Here is a 19,945-nt window from a genome sequence, read left to right on the forward strand (position 1 = left end):
GTGTGCACACACGAGCGTATGTGCCTATGCGTACAGACACACACACACACACAAACACACACACAGCCGTTGGCCCCCGCTCTGACCTTATTGTGAAGAACAACGACATTGTGAGGGTCTGCGTTGAGCCAAGTGTCCATGGCCTTGCAGACACTGCAGATCTTCTCCAGGGCTGGGGTGTGAAGGTCAGGCCAGCCAAATTCCAGTACCTGTGGCCCAAGTCACAAGTGAGAAGGGGCGGAAGCCCCAGAGAGTGGACCAGGGCAGCGGGGGTGACACACGCCCCACATGTTGGTCCCAGGGCTGCAGCCACTCGCCCTCCTAGCTTCCTGCCCCTCCCATCAGCCCAGAGGGGAGGCAAGGGCGTGGGCAGAGAGGACGTGGGCCCCAGGATCAGAGACCCTGCGCCTGAGTCTCAGCTCTGACACTGCCTCGCTCTGGGGCCTCTGGCAAGTCATGGAAGAGTTTCCTCATATGTGTGTAAAGCTGATGACCCCAAGGTCCCTTCCACATGACTCTAACTTCAAAATGTGCTGGGACCCCCCAGCATTTCCCCTAAGCTCTCCTCCCACATATAACCCCAAAGCCCAGCCCTGAGCCAAGGAGGAAAAGTGAACCCCTCCCCCCCCACTGCTAGTCACAGCTCTCTTCTAGGCCTGGACACACAAACCATGGATTTTTCAGGCCGGCCGAGAGAGAGCCTGAAGGGGGCAGAGGGCAGATCTGGAGAGCAGCCTGAAACTTTTCTTAACTCACAGACCACTAAAGTGAAAGAGAACTCGTGCTTGGAAGAGCTGAGGGAGCACATCTGATACAGCCCGTCCACTTTCAGAGGTGCCCAGAGAGCTGTCACCTGCTCAGGGTCACAAAGCCACAGGCACCAGAATCCAGGAACCAGAGCATACATCGGGCAACTCAGCCCGCGGAGCCAGCGAGTGAACACCCGTTGGCAATTCCCAGCCAGGTCATATCCAAAGTGCTTTTCCATTAGGCTAGGAATCTCGTAGCTCCAGCCTCACCCCAGAGAGATACCAAGTGCACCCCAGGGGGACAGACCTGGGTAGGAAATCACTGTACCGAGCTTGGCTCTCTGTATGTCTGGCAAAAACCATAAATACGGTCTTTTCCTTGTTCCAAATAGAAAATGGCACAGACACGGAATAGACTTTGCGAAGCTTCTCATCACTTCCCCCCAGATTCCAAAGTAGGAACCCAGGGCGAGGGAGCCCCGCTGTTCTCCTCTTCCAGGCCTGATGGGAGGCCCCCACCCGCGATGGGCATCAGCTCACCTTGGCGTGGAGCTTCGTGATGTCGGGCCTCCGCTCAGAGAGGTTGAAAAGCTAGAAGGAGGAAAAGGGAGAGACCGTGGGATGGTGTTCGCTGTCTGTCTGTCTGTCTCTCCCCCGCTCCCCGCACAACCCCTCAGTGAAAATTCTACCCATGCAAGGGCTTACAATGGCATCCCATCGGACACACACACACTGACCACCAAGAGCTCAACTGCGGGTTCTCAGGGAAAAGAGGAGGACAGAGAAGTATGTAGACACGCCACTCCCCTCGCTGAGCGGACAGACACCCAGAACTGGAGACGAGAAGGGGATGCAGCCTGCCTTGGGGCCCTTGTGCCACCCACGAGGTGGGCATCTTCCCGCACTGGGTGGGAACCCGGTGGTGTTAGGTGCTAAATATTTGCCACCTCACACGTCAACCTGAGAACTTCATCCCCTGAAGACGCAACAGCTCTGTGGGCAGCCACGCTCCTACTGAGGGTGCAAATGGCCCTGAGGGGGCCCTCTCAGACCCTCCCCACCCCTCTCTCAGCAGATGCCCTCTGGCACCTAACCTCGTCCCATGGGAGTCCCCCAGGCCCTAGAATTCCAGTCTCTGCCTCCAAAGGAGGTGCACAGAATGCACCACTCCACCTCACCCCCCAGGAAACTCGAAGAAAACTGTGCTGACTCCTGGGGAGAAAAGAGGAGCCACAGCCTGCAATGGGTAAGACAGAGGGAGGGCAGCGTAGCACAGAGACCCACAGAATCCCGGATTCCTGACACCGGGAACGATCTCACTTGGCTACCAGTCCATTGTCGGCCCCATAAGGGCTCACGCTTTACTACATTAACAACAGCTACCAGTCGAGCATCCCCAACCTGGCAGCCCATGCTGAGGACGTTAGGCCTCAGGAGCCGGCTTAAGCCTCTCAACAACCACAAGGAGGTGATGTAATTAGACCCATTTCACAGACACAGGACCTAAGGTTTAGTGAGGCGAAGTGGCCAAAGTCAGGCAGTAAGAGCAGAGCCAGCATCCAAACCCGGGGCTCTCTGATGTCTGCACTCAGCCCAGCACAGCTGACGCACAGGCCTCTGCGGTGGGTTCAGGAGTGTCCCACAAAAATTCACATGCACCTGCAACTTCAGAATGTGACCTTATTTGGAAACGGGGCCTCTGCTGATGTAAGTAGTTAAGGATCTCAAGATGAGATCATCCCGGGTGTCGGGCGGGCCCTGGGTCCCATGCCTGGTGTCCTTATAAGATGCGGAGAGGAACCACCAAGAGATACGGGAAAGAAGGCAGGCCGTGTGAGGACAGAGGTGGAGCCTGGAGCGATGGGGCTACAAGCCAAGGTCACCGAGGACTGCTGGGAGGCAGCAGAAAGCAGCTAGGGGCAAGGCACGCTCCCCTGGAGAGCCTTCAGAGGGAGCACGGCCCCGCCAACACCTCGATTTGGACTTCCGGCCTCCAGAACCATGAAAAAATCAATTCTGTTGTTTGCAGACACCAAGGTGCGATCATTTGTTACGGAAGCCCCAGGGACCTCACACGGCCTCCCAGACCTCAGTTCACATGCGGGGGCGGCCCCCCGGGGCCCGCACCTCCCGATCCCCCCTTGGCTCACAGGCTGGGTGGCCCCTGGAACCCGCACCTCCCGATCCCCCCTCGGCTCACACGGGGGTCGGCCCCCAGGGCCCACAACTCCCGATCCCCCCTCGGCTCATATGTGGGGTGGTCCCCGGAGCCCGCACATCCCGATCCCCCCTCGGCTCACACGTGGGGTGGCTCCCGGAGCCCGCACCTCCTGGCCAGTGGGTCCAGCCCAATCCCACAGGTACTTCCCTGCTACGTGGAACTGAGCTCTCCTCGGGGCCCTCACGCCGGCCCTCCGACATTAGAGATCACCCACATGGGCGAGGTGCTTCTCCTGGGCCAGGCACCGCCCCGGTGCCAGCATCACAAGGTCCCTGCAGACGCCACCCGTCGCCACAACGCGATTCTCAGCCTCCTCAGAGGCCCTGACGGTGCACCAGCTCTGCCACTTGCTGCCGCTGTGACCGCAGGCGACACCCCACCGCCCTATACCCCACATGTGCTCCAATGAAACCCAATCTCTAGGGTGAGTGTGAAGTTAATACGTGGAAAGCAGTTAGGACAGGGCCTGCCTCACAGGGAACACTCGGTAACCTGAATTCCTGTTGTTATGCTCTCCTCCTGGTCACCACACACGTACACGGGCACTCGTGCACACGCAACGGGGCCAGATGCCCCATCCCAGCCACAGATACACTCCTCACAGTAAAGCTGGAGCTGAGCCCAGCCACCAGAAGCGAGGGGGCGGCCAGCAGAAAGGACAGGGGGCCCCAGGCCCCCTCCTCACCAGGTAGCTGCCTCCATGCTTGGACTTGAGCATCTGGGCCACCTCTCGGAGGTTGCTCCGGAAGTTCTCCTCGTTGGCTGTGCTGGGGAAGGAGACGGCGATGATCCTCTCCGTGACGTACACCAGGTCCAGCTCACAGCTGTCCTCCATGGTCCGGCTCACACTCATGTTTCTGAGAGACGGTAGGCAGAAGGGGGTGCAGGTCAGCACCCAGATCCTCAGGGCAAGGTTCAGGTGGCCGTACCCCCAACACCCCACATGTGGCCTGCAATTCCAACCCAGGAGGCTTGGCTCTTCCCAGACCCAGAGCCAAGGCCCGCGCAACCGGCAAGGCCGGCCTGGGAGCCCGGGTGCACCTGGGCAAGGGGCTTGCAAGGATCCCAGGCCATTTCAGCCATGACAGCAACCCTAGGGGCCCCTCGATCCTGTTGGCACTGCCTTCAACCTGTGATCCCAGAGGTCAGCGCCAGGGCCAGGACGGGACCCAGCCAGGAGCCCAGGAGTCCAGCCCAGCCTTCCAACACACTGTGGCCACTGGGTCTGGCAAAAGTCTCTCCAAGGATCCCGGGACAGGTTTTAGAGAGGACTGAACTGAGCTGGGTGCTGCCCAGCATCCCAGAGCTGAGCACTGTGCTGCCCTCCCCTCGCTCCTGAACCGGAGAGTGGGCGGGGAGGCCGCTCAGGGGAAAGGGCAGCTCGGGTGACACGCTCGCCTGCCTGGGCTCCAGGTAAGCCAGACCGCGGCGCACATTCCAGCCCTCCCCGGAGGCAGGCCGGCTCCTGCCCCGTGTTCCCTGGCGCTCTCCCACTCCGGCAGCTCCCACTGCCTGCCGGGCCTGTGTGTTGGCACTGGCCTCCGTGATTTCTAAGGGCCCAGGAAGCAGAGGGTGCTGAGCCTTTGCCGTGGTGGTGGCAGGTGGGTGGTCCCCAGACATCCCAGCTCCACCTGAGCTCCTAAAAGAAGTGGAAAGCCCCTGGGCTGGGCACTGGGTGTGGCGAGGTGGGGGTTCACACCTGTACACCTCACCCAGCTTCTCCTCCAGCAGGGAGGCCCAGGAAGGGGAAATGGGTCTCAGGACACTGGAATTCCATTCTGAGGCCCCCTGTGACTCCTGGGGGCATCCCCTACCCTTCCTACCCTCTCACCTTCTTACCCCATCACCAAACCCCCACTGTCTCACTTCCCCCTCTCTACCCAAGGTGGGCAGCACTCACATTTCCTTTTGACAATCTTTCACTACCGCAGGGTTAAGGAGAGGCTAGAGGTGGGGGCAGCAGAGAAATAGCACCAGGGTATGTCAAAGAGATGGGGGGGGCACCAGTGGCAGAGTCCAGATGTCCACCAGGGTGACCTCTGAGCCCAAGTGTGTATACAGGGCTGGGAGCCAGGGGAGCCAGGGGTGAGGTATGGCTTCTCCACGGTGGCAAGGACAGGAGCCAAGTGGTAGAGGGGCCAGCGGGCTGTGGCAAGGAGCCCAGTTTGAATTTGACCTCTGAGCTCCCATGACTCCTTGTCCCTAAGATAAAGTTCTCACTCCAGCCTTTTTTTTTTTTGGGGGGGGGGGGGGGGGGGAGGGTGTCCAAGGCCGAGCAGTGCCACCGCCTGGACAACTTGAGCATCGCACCCTGCACCCATCCACCAACCCGGGGTGGTTCTCAGCCCTCAGGGAAGGGGATTCTCCAAAGGGCCCCTGGGGTCTGTGGGCAGCTGACAGCTGGGCCACGGCCCACTGGGGCTTTAGCTACACACCAGCCGTCGCTGGCTGGGGCTCTGTTTCCCTGGAGCCAGATTCTCACTCATCTCGGGAGCCTTGGGAGTGAAAGTGAGGCAGAAGGGAAGAGCCCAAGCCAGAAAACCACAGAACCTGGACACAGGGAAAAGAGACTCTGGATCAGCAAGGCACTGGGCTTTGTGCATCCCCTCCCCCAGCCCAGCCAGACAGAGAACTTGGCTTTTATAAATGACCCTCCAACATCAAACACCCCCTGCCCACGAAGACGACCCGGATGTAGCACAGGCCTTGACGCCAGCCAGTCCTGAACATACACCCAAGTCCTGGTGACCGCGTGACCCTTAACAAGTCACCTCACCTCCCAGAGACTCAGTTTCCTCATCTGACAAATGGGAATAAAATACTTACCTTGCAAGGTTGTTGCAAGGACTAGATGAGATCATGCAAGGACATAAAGAATCCAGCTCAAGGCCTGGCTTCGAGCTAGAACTCAAAACATGAGCATTTCCAAGAGGCATCTACCTGCATACTCTCCCTGTAGCTGGCACGTCTCCCCATGCCCCCTACCTGTGGCTTTATGACTTTGGTCTCAGAAACCCAAAGGCATGACTTGCTGGAAACACCCACAGTGACCTCACTGCGGCACCCCCACCCCTTGCCCCCCACACAGGCCAGGCATACCTGATAGGCTGGGGATGAGGCTGGACACTCGGGGTGACTCTGGTGGTGCCCTGGGACAGAGGAAAGAGAAGCGGCATTATGGAGGAGGCCGGCGGAGAGCCGTCCACGGGAGCAGTCAGGGCTGCAGACAAACACAGACTCTCTTCTCCTTTCTCTGCCAACATTCCAGCCCAGGCACCCTAACACCCAGGCAACACGGCAACCTAAAGCCAAAAGCAATCGGTGCCAATTCCTTGTGAGTGTGCATGCAAGCCCCCAGAGGGCCCCGCTTTCCCTCCCGGGGGAACGAAGAAATCCCAAATGCTGAGAAATGCCTGGGCTGGTGCCATCGGCACTGAGTACACACACTCAATAAAACAGTCACTAAGCGGATGGAAACACATTTCGTCCTGATTCCCTGGACACCATAACAGTAAGCCCGAGCGGAGAATACACACTGCAAGCCTGGAAGGAGGACAGACTGGTACAGCAGGCCCCTGTCCAGCTCTGACCGTCTGTCCACCGACCACCATCACCCTGCACTCCTCCCCTTCAAAGCAGCAACACTGAGCCATTCAATCAAAAGTTGTGGGGCGAGAGCAGCGAGGGGTGGCACGTACCAGCCGAGACCAGTGCTGGGCAGCAAGTCATGTGCCTGAGGACCTGCCGCCCGTTGGCTGTTAACCCTCACCCGCTCCCATCTCCAGGGTTGTCAACTTGCAGAAAATTAGTCAAGTGGACCCAAGTTGGGGTCCCAACAGCCCAAGACAACCCGATGGTACAGGGTCGGGGTCCTGCAGCGGCCCTCCAGGCAGCCTTGCAATACTTAGAGCCTCTGTAACATCACATGTAAAATGGGGCGATCCTTACAGAGCTGTCCGAAGATGAAAAGGAAGTTGCATATAGGGCCCCTCTATAGTAGTACAATTACAAGGGTAGTTGGAGATAAAACCAACCTTCACCTCTATAGAAAACCAAAGCCCCACATCGCCTCTACCACCAGCAGCCGCCCACCCCGTCACCCACCTCACTGATGCAGAATCAAGCGCCCAGCTTCTAGTTCCCAGGCCCGGCCAGAGCCCTCTGAGCCCATCAACACCTTCCAAACCTCCCCGTAACCAGCCTTTCCCAACCACCCAGTTGCAACCACCTCTCGGAGGAGACACGACCAGTCTGCCAAGAGGAGGAGAAACTGAGGCACGGTGACTCACCCCCTGAGTCCTGGGGAAGTCTACAACCAGCAGGATTCACCCTCAGGCCCTGGGTCTGGCCACGGGGGCGCGGAGAAGAGGAGCCCCTGTCGGCCTCCCCCAGGGCCCTGCGGCGCCTACGAGGCAGCGGTGGGTAGGCTTGGAGGCCTGGCTCCCGGCCGAGCCCGAAGTCAGGGCAGCCCCCCTAAGAGGAGGGCTCTCCATCCAGCCCTCTGGGAGGACACGGCGCCCAGAGCCCCTCGGCGTGGGCTAGGGCCCAGCTCTCGTCTGCTCAGCCTCTGCAGCAGCAGCAAGGGGAACAAACAGCCAAGTGGGACTGTCAGGGCAGCAGGTTTCTGTCTCCACAGCCCCTGGCCCTGACGACTTGGGTTTGGATGAGTCAGGCACAGGGGCGCGGGGGTGGTAAGGAGGGATCACGTTTGGTTTTCAAGCCCCAAACCAGGCTGTTCCAAGACTGCCCACCCGGAGGAACATAGAGACTCAACACTTCATCCGTCTTGATTTCACTGGTCCCTGATGAGGAGTCGCTGAACCTCCCCAGACCCTAGGCCCTGCTCCAGGCCCCGGGGCCACCCTGCTATAAATAGGCCCTCGGGTTTCATCTGTTGCAGATCCACAGCCACTTTTGGAGGAGGCCACCACAGCTGCTTCAAACAACTGGAAGCCGCAGCTATAGCCGAGGCCTGAGGTGTGGCCTGGGCCGTGGGTCCTGGCCACGGAGCTGCAGGGAGACAATGTGATATTGAGACGGGCCTGGCCAGGGGACTGGAGAGCCAAGGGGAGCCAGGAGTCTCCCGGGGCACAGGGGGGAAAAGGAAGAACGGGGCAGGAGCACCGGATCCTGTTTCTCCATTCCACCCCCCCCCCCACGTTACAACACTCCACATTCCTCAGCCTCCCCACCCCAAAAAAGCCAGGGAAGATAAATAAAAACTTGGCCCCAACAGAGTCTGGCCATGCCGCCTCCAGAGGTGATAAGACAAAGTTCAAGCCGGCTCTGCTCCACCAGGCTGGCCAGGGAAGGGGAGGCAGGGGAGGAAGCTGCCCTGGACCGTGACCCCACTAGATGACGGGGATGGGAACAGCTGGATGGTCATCCCCTGTTGAATCACTGGGCTGTCCTCTCACTGACGGGGCTTCCTGTTTTCTGCAGAGTTTGGGGACATGTGACACTCACTGGCAGAAAGCAGACTTACAGGGGTGACAAGTCTGAGTCTAGTGAACGTGGAGAACCGCACGCAGTTCCAGGGGGTGGGGCTGGGAGCAAGCACAGCCGAAAGTTCCAAACACGCAGGTGACCTCACACACGAGGCCAGAAATGCCCCCCACCCACCCCGCTGCGCACCTCACCACACGGGCTCTTCCCAAGAGGCTGGGAGTGAGTCCAGACCGGTCACCTCTGGTGCCCATCATCATGCACAATCACGCACTCGGAAAACTGTCACCGAGTGCCACCAGCTGTGTGCCGGGCAATGTGGGGACCAGAGCGGTGAATCCCTGACCTCGGAGAACTTATATTCCATGGAGGAAAACACTCTTCAAGAACTGGTATGAGGATGGGGCGCCTGGGTGGTTCAGTGGGTGAGCGTCTGCCTTCGGCCCAGGGCGTGATCCTGGGGTCCTGGGATCGAGTCCTGCATCGGGATCCCTGCAGGGAGCCTGCTTCTCCCTCTGCCTGTGTCTCTGCCTCTCTCTCTGTGTCTCTCATGAATAAATAAATAGAATCTTAAAAAAAAAAAAAAAAAAAAAAAAAAGGAAGAAAGAAAGAGCGAGCTGGTACGAGATGCTGCTGCTGGGCCTCAGGGTAAAGCTGTAAAATGGGTAGAGCCCGGCGCTCCTGTGATCTCAGGTGATTTACCTGTTCCACCTACAGCCTCCAGGGAAAACCACCAGAGGGCTTTACAAAGATTTTATTTGAAAAAGAAGTTCTCCCACTCTTCTCTGGGGCTGTGGTCAAAGCCCTTTACCCACCAGGTTTTAACTTTGTCCTGGCCCTTCCCAAGACAGAAAGCAGTCATACAACCTTGATTCAACTCCCTAGGCACCAGGACCCTCCCCTACGGTCACCACCAAACCACGGTCCCTCTCTCACTGGGAGACCAGCATGAAAGGAAATTCTGCACACACACCCTGACCCCTTCCCCCCAAAACGGTGTCTTGCTTCTCTTACCATCAGGAAGTTCCTCCTGGAGTCTAACCCTCACCCTGCCTCCTGCAGAGCCACCCGACTCTTTCTGCCTTGTTCCACCCCCCACCGCCACCCCCTGCGACCACCCTCAGACACTCCTGAGAGGCCGGGGTCTGTGGCCCCAGGCTCCTCATCTGCCTTCCCCACCATCACTAGGAGCAGGAACCCCAGGACTCGGGCGGGGCTGCTTTAGAGCAAAACGACTGTGGGAAGAGTCCTGCCTGCCTTTGAGGTCCGCAGACCAAACACAACAGTTCTGGACCAAAAAAAAAGGCGCGTTTCCTGAGCCCCAGGTCCCAGGGGGCACAGTTGGGAGGAGGGTCCGTCAGAAACACCGGGGGCCGCGTCAGGCATCCAGAAACTGGGGCCCAATCGACGTCAGGGGCCCGTCCCCATTCCTACCTCTCCTCCAGGGGCTGTGGCCACCCCCTCTCACCCCCACCCGCCACCAGCCCCTCCAGCCACACCCCTTCCTCTCTCCTTCCTGCCCACCAGCCTGGATTTTTCCAAAACAAAGTGCGACACAGCACACGGTCCACAAACCTCTCTACACACCAACCCTGCTAGAGGAAAACAGCCATTCCTGCCCTGTGAGTCCTGGGCCGCGGGCCAGAGACAGGAAAGCAGCTCAACAAACAGGCTCACTAGCTCACCAGTAGGCCCAGGGCTGCAAGAGCACAGCCTCCAAAACGGGTCCCCTCGCACGGGGCAGACGGCAGGGGGCCCCTGGCTGGGCACGGCACGCACCAATGCCCTGGGGTCCCCCAACCCGGGACAGGTGTGCGGGAGCTTTAGACCTCAGGTGTTCCCTCCTTGGCAGTACACAGGCCATTCTGGAACCTGCTCCCTTGCTTAGCCTTCCACTGGCTTCCTTGACTAGACTAGCTAAGCCAAAATTCACATTGTCCCTCGTCCCAGGTCCAGACAGGACACAACCCCTACCCACCCTGGCACGCCCAGATGCACCCACGTTCATCCCAGATCAACAACATTTTCTTCTAAAACAAACCATCTTGTCCTAACTAAATGGCCACTTCTTCCTTTCCCGGGACCAAGGTCATACCCACCATCGCGTCAAAAAGTTCTTCATGATGTCTAACTTCGCTCTCTCTCGCTGAAGCTTTATCTGACAAGTTCTATCGGGCCCAGGCTGGGGTTGTGAGAAGCAGCGGCATTAGGACTTGGCTTATCAATGTGCTCAGACCACTGGGTAAAACGTTCGGTTCACACAGCCTCCGCTGGCCAAGGGTTGGGAGAGCCGGGCAGCACCAGATCTGAGCAGCAGACCCAGGAAGGGATGGAGAAGGCTCTCATCCCGTCACTGAGCCCCTTCAAGACTCTGTTTTCCCATCTGAAAAATGGGACCAGAGCATCTGCCACGGTGGGGGGGTGTGTCCGGGAATCCAAAAATCACCCAGCCCACCTCCCGAGCCTTAGTCAAAATAACAGTAATAAGAACGCCTAGTGTTTATTGAGCATGAGTTATATGCTTTGTGTGCATTAAGTTAGCTCGTCCTCGGGAGTAGGTGCGCACAAAAATTGATTTCTGACCTGCATCCCAGCCCCAGAAAGATCACAGAGTTGGGCAAGAGGCCCACCCCGACACCTGCACTCTGCGCCCAGAGGCCCCGCGCATACCTTGAACAGAGCCTTCCCCACTAATTTAAGAGGCATGCTCCTGCTGCATCTGGACGGGCCGGGGAAGGCCCCGGGGAGGCCTCCACCTGGCAGGGCTGCCCCGGGGCAATGTGGCAGGGCAATGTGGCAGTGGCGACGGGCTCGGGCTCACCACAGAAGTGCGGCTGCCGGCGGGAGCTGCCTCCTGCTGCCCCAGCACCTCCCTCCAGGGCCCTCCCCACCGTGGGTCAGGCAGCTGTCAGATGATAGGGCCTCATGCCATCAACAGCTCCCCCTGTGCCAACCGCCAAAACCACTCCCTGTTCCTCTGCAGACCAGGGCGGGCAAGGATGGAGAGGCCAGCAGAGGGGCAAACTGTCAGAGAAAGAGAGAGGCCCAACTCGCTGGGGCGTCTCCCCCAGGGACGTAGTGAGGGCAAGCCCAGGCGGGACCGCTGCTCAAAGCAGGGTCCTGGGGGAGCCCCCTCTGCCCTGCCCTGGGGGCTCCTTCGGTTTAGGAATGTGCCCATTGACCTCCAGCAGGAATGCATGGCCCGAGGAGCCCAGCGGGATCTTGCAGCCGCCTCCCGAAGCAATGGCATTTAAGTCACACAGAGACTCTCACGTTTTCAAAGACTCTTTTCTCCCCAGAAGCAGAGGCTGCAATTCCTCAAGGTCTGATGACCCTCCAGGAGCCCAGGCATCCTTCTTCACCTCTGCCCTTGGTCTCTCTTGCTGCAGTGTTGCCCGTTTCCCTTGGCCTTACCTTGGTGACTGCTCACCACCAAGCCAGCCCTCGAAGAGCACTCCCTCTCCGTCCTCCCTCCCCACCCGGGGGCACAGAGGTCTGGCAAAGGGATGGGCAAAGGAGCTCTGGATCCAGCTGAGCCGGAGGCCAAAGCCAAGACTGAGGTCCGTAAGTGCATAAGTACCTGGGGCCTGTTCACCCCAGCGCCTCCTCCCCGGCTCAGCCACAGAGCCGAGTGACCCCTGCTGCCCTTCTGGAAAGGAGGCAAGGATGCTCCCCCGAAGGAGCCAGGTATGAGACATCTTCTGCACCCCCAATTCCCCCGAGGGCACCGTGAGCCCAGACACATCCTTCCCTTTCCCGTACTTACGTCTTCCTCAAGGCTTTTCCGTGTGTTTCCACTCCGGAAAGCTCCTTCTCCCTGAAGACAGAGAAAAAGCAGTCAGAGGGGGGAGGCAAGGCAAGTAATCAAAAGGTAACCTGGTCTTTCACCTCCCGGGTCTGGCAGGGGCAAGGGGGTGAAGGGGGGTAGCAGAAGGGCCCGGGAGGGAACTTAGCCGTGTGTTTAGCATTTCCCTGTCCACTAAAAGCCCCTCAGAGCTCACCCGCTGTCTCACCTGTGTCTCACGGCCACTCTTCCAGACCTTCTTACTCCCATTTTGCACGTAAGAACACCGAGGCACACACAGGCTCATGACTTGCCAACGGTCGCACAGTTAGCAGCGCGGAGGAGGTAGGATCTGGACGCGAGCCCTCCAACCTCCTGCGCCGCGGCCGTGGCCAGGAGGTGCCCCCTCGGCTGCTAACCTCAGCTTCCCCGCTGCACGCCCCACCCACTCTCTCTTCCCTTCCTCCTCCACGCACCCTTGAGGAAATTGGGAAATTATCTGTCTTTCTGCTAAGTCAGAAAGATCTGTTTGGGAACATCTGCCCGGCCTTCTTGCGTTCTACATATTTAATAAAGAAACCCACATTTAACCACTGGCCTCTCCCACCGCCCTGCCTACTTCCTTGGCAATCCATTTCCGAGCACACAAGTGAGGCCAGATGCCCGGCTCCCAGCACGACCCACCTCCCCATCCTTCCCCTCACCCCGAGTTCCTCAAATCTCCTCCAGAAGGATATCCCCAGACACATCTGTTCACTCCCCACCACACACCCCAAATTGCCCTTCTGCTTTCTGGGCCCGGGCTGCCACTCACCGTGTTGGCTACATTCTTCGGGGCGCTCTCAGCGTTGATGGGCTGTGAACACAGGGAGAAAGCGGGGTGAGGTCTCAGGGCCAACAGCCACGCACCGGCTGTCTCCCCTGGGCTGGTGGCCGTGACGGGCAGAAAGCCTCGTGGGGCAGGGCCCGTGGTGCCAACCCAAGGCTCAGACGTAACCTGGTAGCCCCAAGCTCAGGAGGCAGAGTTTGGAAAATGAAAAAACAACCCTACTGGTAGTAGAACCACCCAGCTCGACAAACCTCACAAGGCCTGTGAATCGGTGTTGAGCCCTCAGAGAGGAGCAGAGAGCAGGCCTGTCCCTACGTGCCGGACCTCTCCCCCTGCACCGGCTCATTTATTCGTGACAAGAACCCAGTGAGGTGGGTCCCCTGATCACCTCTGAGCCCCGCTTCTCAGGAAAGGAGAAGTTACATGAGTGGCCCAGGGCCATCGACTACTACTGGTGACGACAGGATCTGAACCCGAGGGCTTCATTCTCTTTGTGTGAAATCCCCACAGCCCAGGGTGAGGCCTGCCAGAGTCTTAACTCTTCTGCAGGCTTTCATGACCCTCCACCACCAGCCCTGCCCCTCGCAGACCTCAGAGTCCATGCCCAAAAGCTCTGCCCGTCCGACCTGTCCCCTGGACCCCCTTGCTTACCCCTACATCCAGGCCCTTGCTTGGGGAACGGCTCCACACCCCCACCCCACCCCGCCCCACACTCTTCCGACAAGCTCTCCTCCCAACAAGGAGGGCAGATCCCAGGAACCTTCCATGTGCGGAGTTTACACCACAGAATTGTGATTCGAATGCAGATCTCTCAGCTCCAAAGCCCTCACCCTTAACCAGCCTGACTAGACAGGAGTGGTCAGAGAAGACAGAAATGCGGTGGGACGGAGACGGTGGGGACAAAGCACCTGCCCCGGGCCCGTGACAGGCCCCGAAGAGCCCCTCCTCCTGCTCTGGGTAAAGCCCCCTCAGAGGCCCCGGCTCTGGGCACAACAGAAGTCTCCAGCAGCCCTCAGAATCACCTGGAGGGCTGAGGACACAGGTGGCGGGCCCTGCCCAGAGGGTCTAATCCAGCGGCCCTATGGTGGGACCCAAGAAAGCACAGTCCTCAAAGGTTTCCGGGCCCAGGGATGAGTCTAAGCTAACAGCATTGCCGGCAGCCGGCCCCGTCCTGACGCTCTCCACTACTAACTGTGAGAGCTCGCGTAGGTCACCTTGGCCTTGCTGCTCCTCAGCAGGGCTGAGCGCTATTCTGTGAGCGCCACACGACACGGAGGACATTAAGCACTTAGAACACAGGCCTGGCACTTAGGAAGCTCTCCGTCAATGTGAGCTTTTATTTCTCCTCTCCACCCTGCACACTCCCAAGGCCCACCCGACCCCACCCTGACCCTCCTGCTCCACCCCTCCCCAGTCTGGCACGATGCGAACCAGGGAGACGAGTCAATATTAGAAACCACAGGCCTCAGCACTGCAAGAGACACTTCCCTCCTGGCCAGCAATCATCTGAGCACCAGCCCCTCTGCCCCCACCCCTCCCCGTGCCAGCTGGAGGGCTGCCACAGGGCCAGCCACCAGATGCCTTCAACTTACTGGTTGAGATGCTCTCCGAGAAGGTAAAAATTTCCAATAACCCCTCAGGAGCTAAAAGCCCTGTCCACCCCCACCCCCCCACCCCTCACCCCCCACCCCTTAGTGTTTGCAAACCCAGCCCAGCATGCAAGCTGAGCTCCCCACCCCTCCCCATCCCAGTTCTCCAGGGACTGAAGTCCTGCTTCTCTGTTTCCCAGGCACTGCCAGCTCTGGGTTTGCTGGCTATGGAACAGGCAAGGGACGCGTAGCACAGGGCAGGGTCTCCCCTGTGCTGCCCCTGCCCCAGGCCCCTGGCCATGCTGTAGGAAAGCTCCCAGAGAAGCCACGCTTTGGGTCCCAAGGTGGCAGAGCCAGAGCTCCCATGGCCAGAGAGACCCACTCGGCCTGGGCTGTTAGCTCACCTTCGGCAGGTGGAAACACACCCACTCAAACATACCGTATCCCTGTTGCATGGTTTAATTGCCTGCTTAGAACTCCTCACTCTCCAACACACTATATATTTCACTTTCTCATCTCATTTAGGGTCTTCCTTCCCCACTACAACGTAAGCTCCCAAAGCCTCCGGAGCCTAGGCCTGGGCTTGGCACACTGTAGGGCCTCAGCAAATATCCACTGAGTGACTTAACCAAGACAGCCCCTCCCTATCTTCCCTGGCTGGCCCCCTGACCATGCTCACCACAACAATGCAGCGAGCACCTGCGGACCTTCTGGAGCCAATGTCTCTAATCTCCATCTCTGCTTGGATTTTGGCCAGGACACACACACACACCATCCTTGCACACCACTCCTCAGGACACCAGCTCTGAGAAGGACTTCAGACACCATCTCCTCCCTCCCTGTTTCACAGATGGGGAAACTGAGAAACAGAGAAGTATGACTCGCCCAGCCTCTCATGGTGAGGTCCATGGCAATACAGGGCTTGGCACCCAGGCTTAGCTTGTAGGCCCACCGCTGAGCACACCTTGCTGCACCTCACTCACCCCAGTCCCTAGCCACGCAGAACACCTCCCTGCGGGCTCTCCTCTTCCTTCTCCCTGAGACTCAGCTGTACCAGGATGCAAAAGATGGAGCCCAGACAGAGACAGCACCCCCACATCTAGCCCCACCCCTATCCAAGCCCAGGACGAAAGCTGTATCTTTTTTTTTTTTAAGGTTTTATTTATTTGAGAGAGAGCGTGTGTGCACAAGCCAGGGAAGAGCCCGGAGGGAGAGGGAGAAGCAGATTTCCCGCTGAGCAAGGGGCTCCATTCCAGGACCCTGGGATCACGACCTGAGCTGAAGGCAGGTGTTTAACCGCTTAACCAACTGAGCCACCCAGGCACCCCGACAAAGCCTCCATCTTCAGGACTCCAGGCTTTCCAAAGCTGAGGGCAACAGCCAATGCCCACCCCTGCCAGGAGTCTTCCAGAATCTTCCTTGCCCCCCAGGCAGGACAATTCCAAGCAGGTGGCAGGGTTCGGACCTGGTGTCCCTTGGCGGCCAGACCTCGCACCTCACAGCTTACTCTGCCCTGGGGTCTCAAACGTGGAAGTCTACGGCAAGGCAGGGAGCAGGGAGTAGGGGGAGGTGCTTAGGGCAGAAAATGTGGGGAGGCAGCCATTCTCAGCTTGCCCCAGGTGCGCCCACACAACCCTCAGAGCAAGGCCTCCTCAAATTTTCCACCCAACGGGCCTCCCTCACCTTACCTCTTCCTGCCCTGCTCTGGGGGTGCCTTTTCACAGTGTCAACGCGGTAATACCAAGTGTTCACTAAGTGCTAACGATCCAGGCATAATATCAAGTTCTTTACTTTCTTGACCATCAGTCCTCGGAACCACCCCGGGAGGCAAGCGTGACCCCACTTTGCAGTTGAGACAGACGGCCCGGGACGTTCACTAACTTGCTCGGCTGCTATGTGAACCCTCCGTCCCCCGCTCAGCTTCTTTCTCCCCTCCCTGACGAAGACCTACACTCGCTGAGAGGTCCTCTCCATCAACTGCCCTCCCGTTGGGAACAAGCTTCCTGTGACTTAAGGACGAGCAGTCTCAGGTCCCTCAGATCCTTCAGGGCACTGCCATAGGAAGAGGGAATGGACCGCAGTAGGAGACCCTGACATCAGACATCAGAGAGAACTTCCTGAATGTGAGGGGTTGAGAACCACAGGGCGGATAAGGGAAACTGCACATCCTTTCCTCAAGTTTTTTTTTCCAAAAAAAGCCACGCACACCCCCTCTGTGCATGCATACCCACCCCTGACTGTGTGGGCCCAAGGGGCCGGGTGGCTGGGATGATGCCCAGACGTTCGTGCCGTACATGTTGGTGGCCTGCAGGGAGGGTGGGCTGGGAAAAAAATGTATCTGTGGGCTGCTGTTGTGGAGGAAGGAAAAGGCAAGGCAAGGGCCACAGGGGGGTGGGGAGGGGAGAGATGCCCAAGCCCAGGGCTGGGGGGAGGGGTCTGGCGCAGAATGCGGACTCAGCCTCCGGAGGAACATTCTGTCCAGAAATTCCTCACACCCTCCTCCCTTCCACCCCTCCGGCCCTCCCCACTCTTGCCCCCTGGGAGGCCTGGAATCCAGGCAGCTATTTGGGCCAAAAAGACCCCATGACATCACATCTGCTGCCATGGCAACGCACTGTGAGATCACAAGTGGCGCTGCCTATCAGGAGGGGAAGGGCACTGGTGGGAGCCGGCAGGTAGGGCCGGCAAGGGCTGGGGTGTCCTCAGCCCCAGGACCCACAGCAGATTATTCCAGGCTCACTGGGTCCGGAAATAGAACCCTAAGCAGATGAAGGGAGGGGCTGGAAGTGAAAGGGAAGGGCCATTTACTGGGCACTTCGGGGGGCGCGGCCGGGCTGGCACAGTACAGACCCCACAGCCCTGGGGGTGCGAGCTGCATCATCGCACAAGGACAAAGTAACCTGCAGCAGCTGGGGCTGCTCGGGTAGCTCTTTGAGCCCCTTTGGGCAGATGCAGAAGCTCGTTGCAGGTCTGCACCTCAAAGCCTGGGTTTGCCCTCCATCTCCCCACCTGTTACCCCCCCCCCCCAGTGTAAATGACCACCCTCTCAGGAAGAGGAGCCCCTGGGGGTGGACAGCAGCACTGAGGGCTGGGGACTGGAGACAGGCAGGGTTCAGAACAGGCAGGGCTAGGCCCCGCCAGGGTGCGAGGGAAGCCGGGACCCTGGTTCCCCATGAAGTGTTTGGGTGCCCTCTGCTCTGGGGGCTCCATCCTCTCTCAGCAGGCCTAGGCCACCAGAGGGGGGGAAAAAAAAACAAAAACAAAAAAACAAAACAAAACAGGCTGGGTGTGATTAAATGAAATGTGATGCCTGATTTTCCCTGCACCCGCCCCCCCCTCCCCAGGGAGGGGCCCAGGCAAGCCCACTCCTGTCCTCAGGCCGGCCCCAGTTCACCCAGTTCACCCGGAGGGACCCAGCACACAACCCCTGGCAGACAGGGGGCAACAGCAGGAGGGGCCTGCGCTCCCCGGCCAGGCCAGGCCAGGGTGGAGGATTTCTCCCCTCACAGGACACGGGAGGCCGCGCTTCCCCAGGCCCCTCCTCCGTGCCCCTCCGGCCACTCTAGTCCACATCCTCTCTGCTCCAGCGGAGCACCTGCACCTGCGCCAGCCTGGGGTCCGCCCCGCACTCCTCCCGCACCCCCTCACCCCGAGCCACGCCCCACGCTGGCAGCAACTCTCAGATCCTGCTCTGGGCCACTTCCCCACTCAAGGACCCACAATGGCCCTACTGCTTGGCTCAAGTTCAAGTTCCCCTGGCCAGTGCATGGACTCCTCCCTTATCTGGCCCCTTCCTCTACACGCGCCCCATGTGGCCATGTTCACTCAGCTTCCATTCCCGCCCACGCTCACCAGTTCCACCGGCGCGCCCAGCCAGTGGACAGCCAAATGACCAAATGACAACCAAAATGACACAGCATTGCCTGGCCCCCACTACCCCCCAGCAAGCGCAGATTGGCCAAAAATATTTACTCTGGATTTGCCTTGGCTCCCAACAGGCTCAGTAACTCGTACCAAGGCCCTGCCCCCTCTCTGGGTCAGCTCCCCGTCCTCCTGCCCGCCTCCCTCCCATTTGCTCAAATCTTAAACTAAGCCTGGAACAGGAGACAGGCTTTCTCAACCCCCCAAGCATAAACTGATTGCTTCCTTCCCTGGCCCCCCAAGGCTGCCTCTGGTCGGAAGCCCCCAGCTGGGCACTCATTAGTTTCCATCTCATACTCCTCTCTCTCCCCTCCACTGAACACGGCTCCCCAGGGCTCCCCTTCACCTGACTTGGGTCTCTCCCAACGGATGCCCCGGGGATGGCGATCAACACATTCATGGATGCCTTGACCTCCAGGAACCATGTCCCTTTGCAGCCGAGTCAAGGGCAGGACTTCCAACAGGCACTGCCCCTGAGAAGGAACATGCTATCAGCTCCCACCTTACACCTAGTAGGTGCTGGCGAGTATGGGTTCTGGCAACACACAGAGACTGCCCCAAACAGCCCCTCTGGGCCACTGTAGATGTTAGAAGGCTCTTCTTTGCACTCAAGTCTCCTCCTTTTTTGCAAGAACATCTATTAGGTTCTCCTCCAGAGAGCAACAGCAAATAGGCCATTTGCCTTTCCCCACGTTCTCAGTCCCATTCTGCACCTGTTCCATATTTTCCTTCTCCAGATCGTGCAGCCCCGTTGCACAAATTGAGATTTTCAGCCTCCCTCACCACTCTAGGAATCTTCTTTGGAATGTAATGATCACTGTGCTCTCCCTGTTGAAAAGCAAGGCTCTATTGGGCTCGTCTCTCCTGGTATTGCTCTGTTTTCTAGAATCTCCCAAGATGGCTACTCATGGCCCTCATTGCCAGAAGATGAAATTTCATCAGAGCCTGGAGTTCAAACTAAAGCGCCTGCTAATCACCCTCCTTAATGGAGGGTAAGACGGCATCGTTGGAGCTGGGGGCTCTGCACACTTCTCCGGAATGGGCTAACATTTCCTCCTCCTCCTCCTCCTCCTCCTCCTCCTCCTCCTCCTCCTCCTCCTCCTCCACCAGGCGGCGTGGTGCCCTCCTGCCTCAGATCCAACACTAGGGCACCTTGGGAAAACCATCTGAAAATCTCAGGACCACCACCTCACACCCATGAGGATGGCTGCTCCCAAGAAAATAGCATTATGCACAAGAGTTAAATCATGGAAACAGCTCGAATGTGCACTGACCGACGAATGTGTGAGCAAAACATGACACAGACACACATGGAATATTATTCAGCCTTGAAAAGCAAGGACGCTCTGACACACAGCACAGGGGAATCGTGACATCAGCGCTAAGTGAAACAAGCCAGAAACAAAA

At 58.7% G+C, this 19,945-nt stretch overlaps 1 protein-coding gene across 18 annotated transcripts in view; it reads right to left on the reverse strand.

Annotated features, from left to right (window-relative positions):
- TNS1 (tensin 1) overlaps nt 1-19,945 on the reverse strand; it is a 204,663-nt gene that overhangs the window by 87,254 nt on the left and 97,464 nt on the right. For 15 of the 18 annotated variants that reach the window (XM_049106611.1, XM_035710905.2, XM_025442255.3 and 12 more), the window contains 6 exons: nt 13,014-13,055; nt 12,182-12,232; nt 6,070-6,119; nt 3,656-3,827; nt 1,290-1,340; nt 87-209 (listed from right to left, as the gene is read on the reverse strand). In XM_049106611.1, coding sequence (XP_048962568.1) covers nt 87-209; nt 1,290-1,340; nt 3,656-3,823 — 342 coding nt within the window. In that variant the 5' untranslated portion in view covers nt 3,824-3,827; nt 6,070-6,119; nt 12,182-12,232; nt 13,014-13,055. Of the gene's footprint in view, nt 1-86; nt 210-1,289; nt 1,341-3,655; nt 3,828-5,796; nt 5,947-6,069; nt 6,120-11,085; nt 11,260-12,181; nt 12,233-12,428; nt 12,595-13,013; nt 13,056-19,945 lie in introns of those variants that run through there. The other 3 variants (XM_049106614.1, XM_035710909.2, XM_035710908.2) reach the window with 3 other exon arrangements.

Source organism: Canis lupus, chromosome 37 (assembly GCF_003254725.2).
Source record: "Canis lupus dingo isolate Sandy chromosome 37, ASM325472v2, whole genome shotgun sequence".
Taxonomy (NCBI): Eukaryota; Metazoa; Chordata; class Mammalia; order Carnivora; family Canidae; genus Canis; species Canis lupus.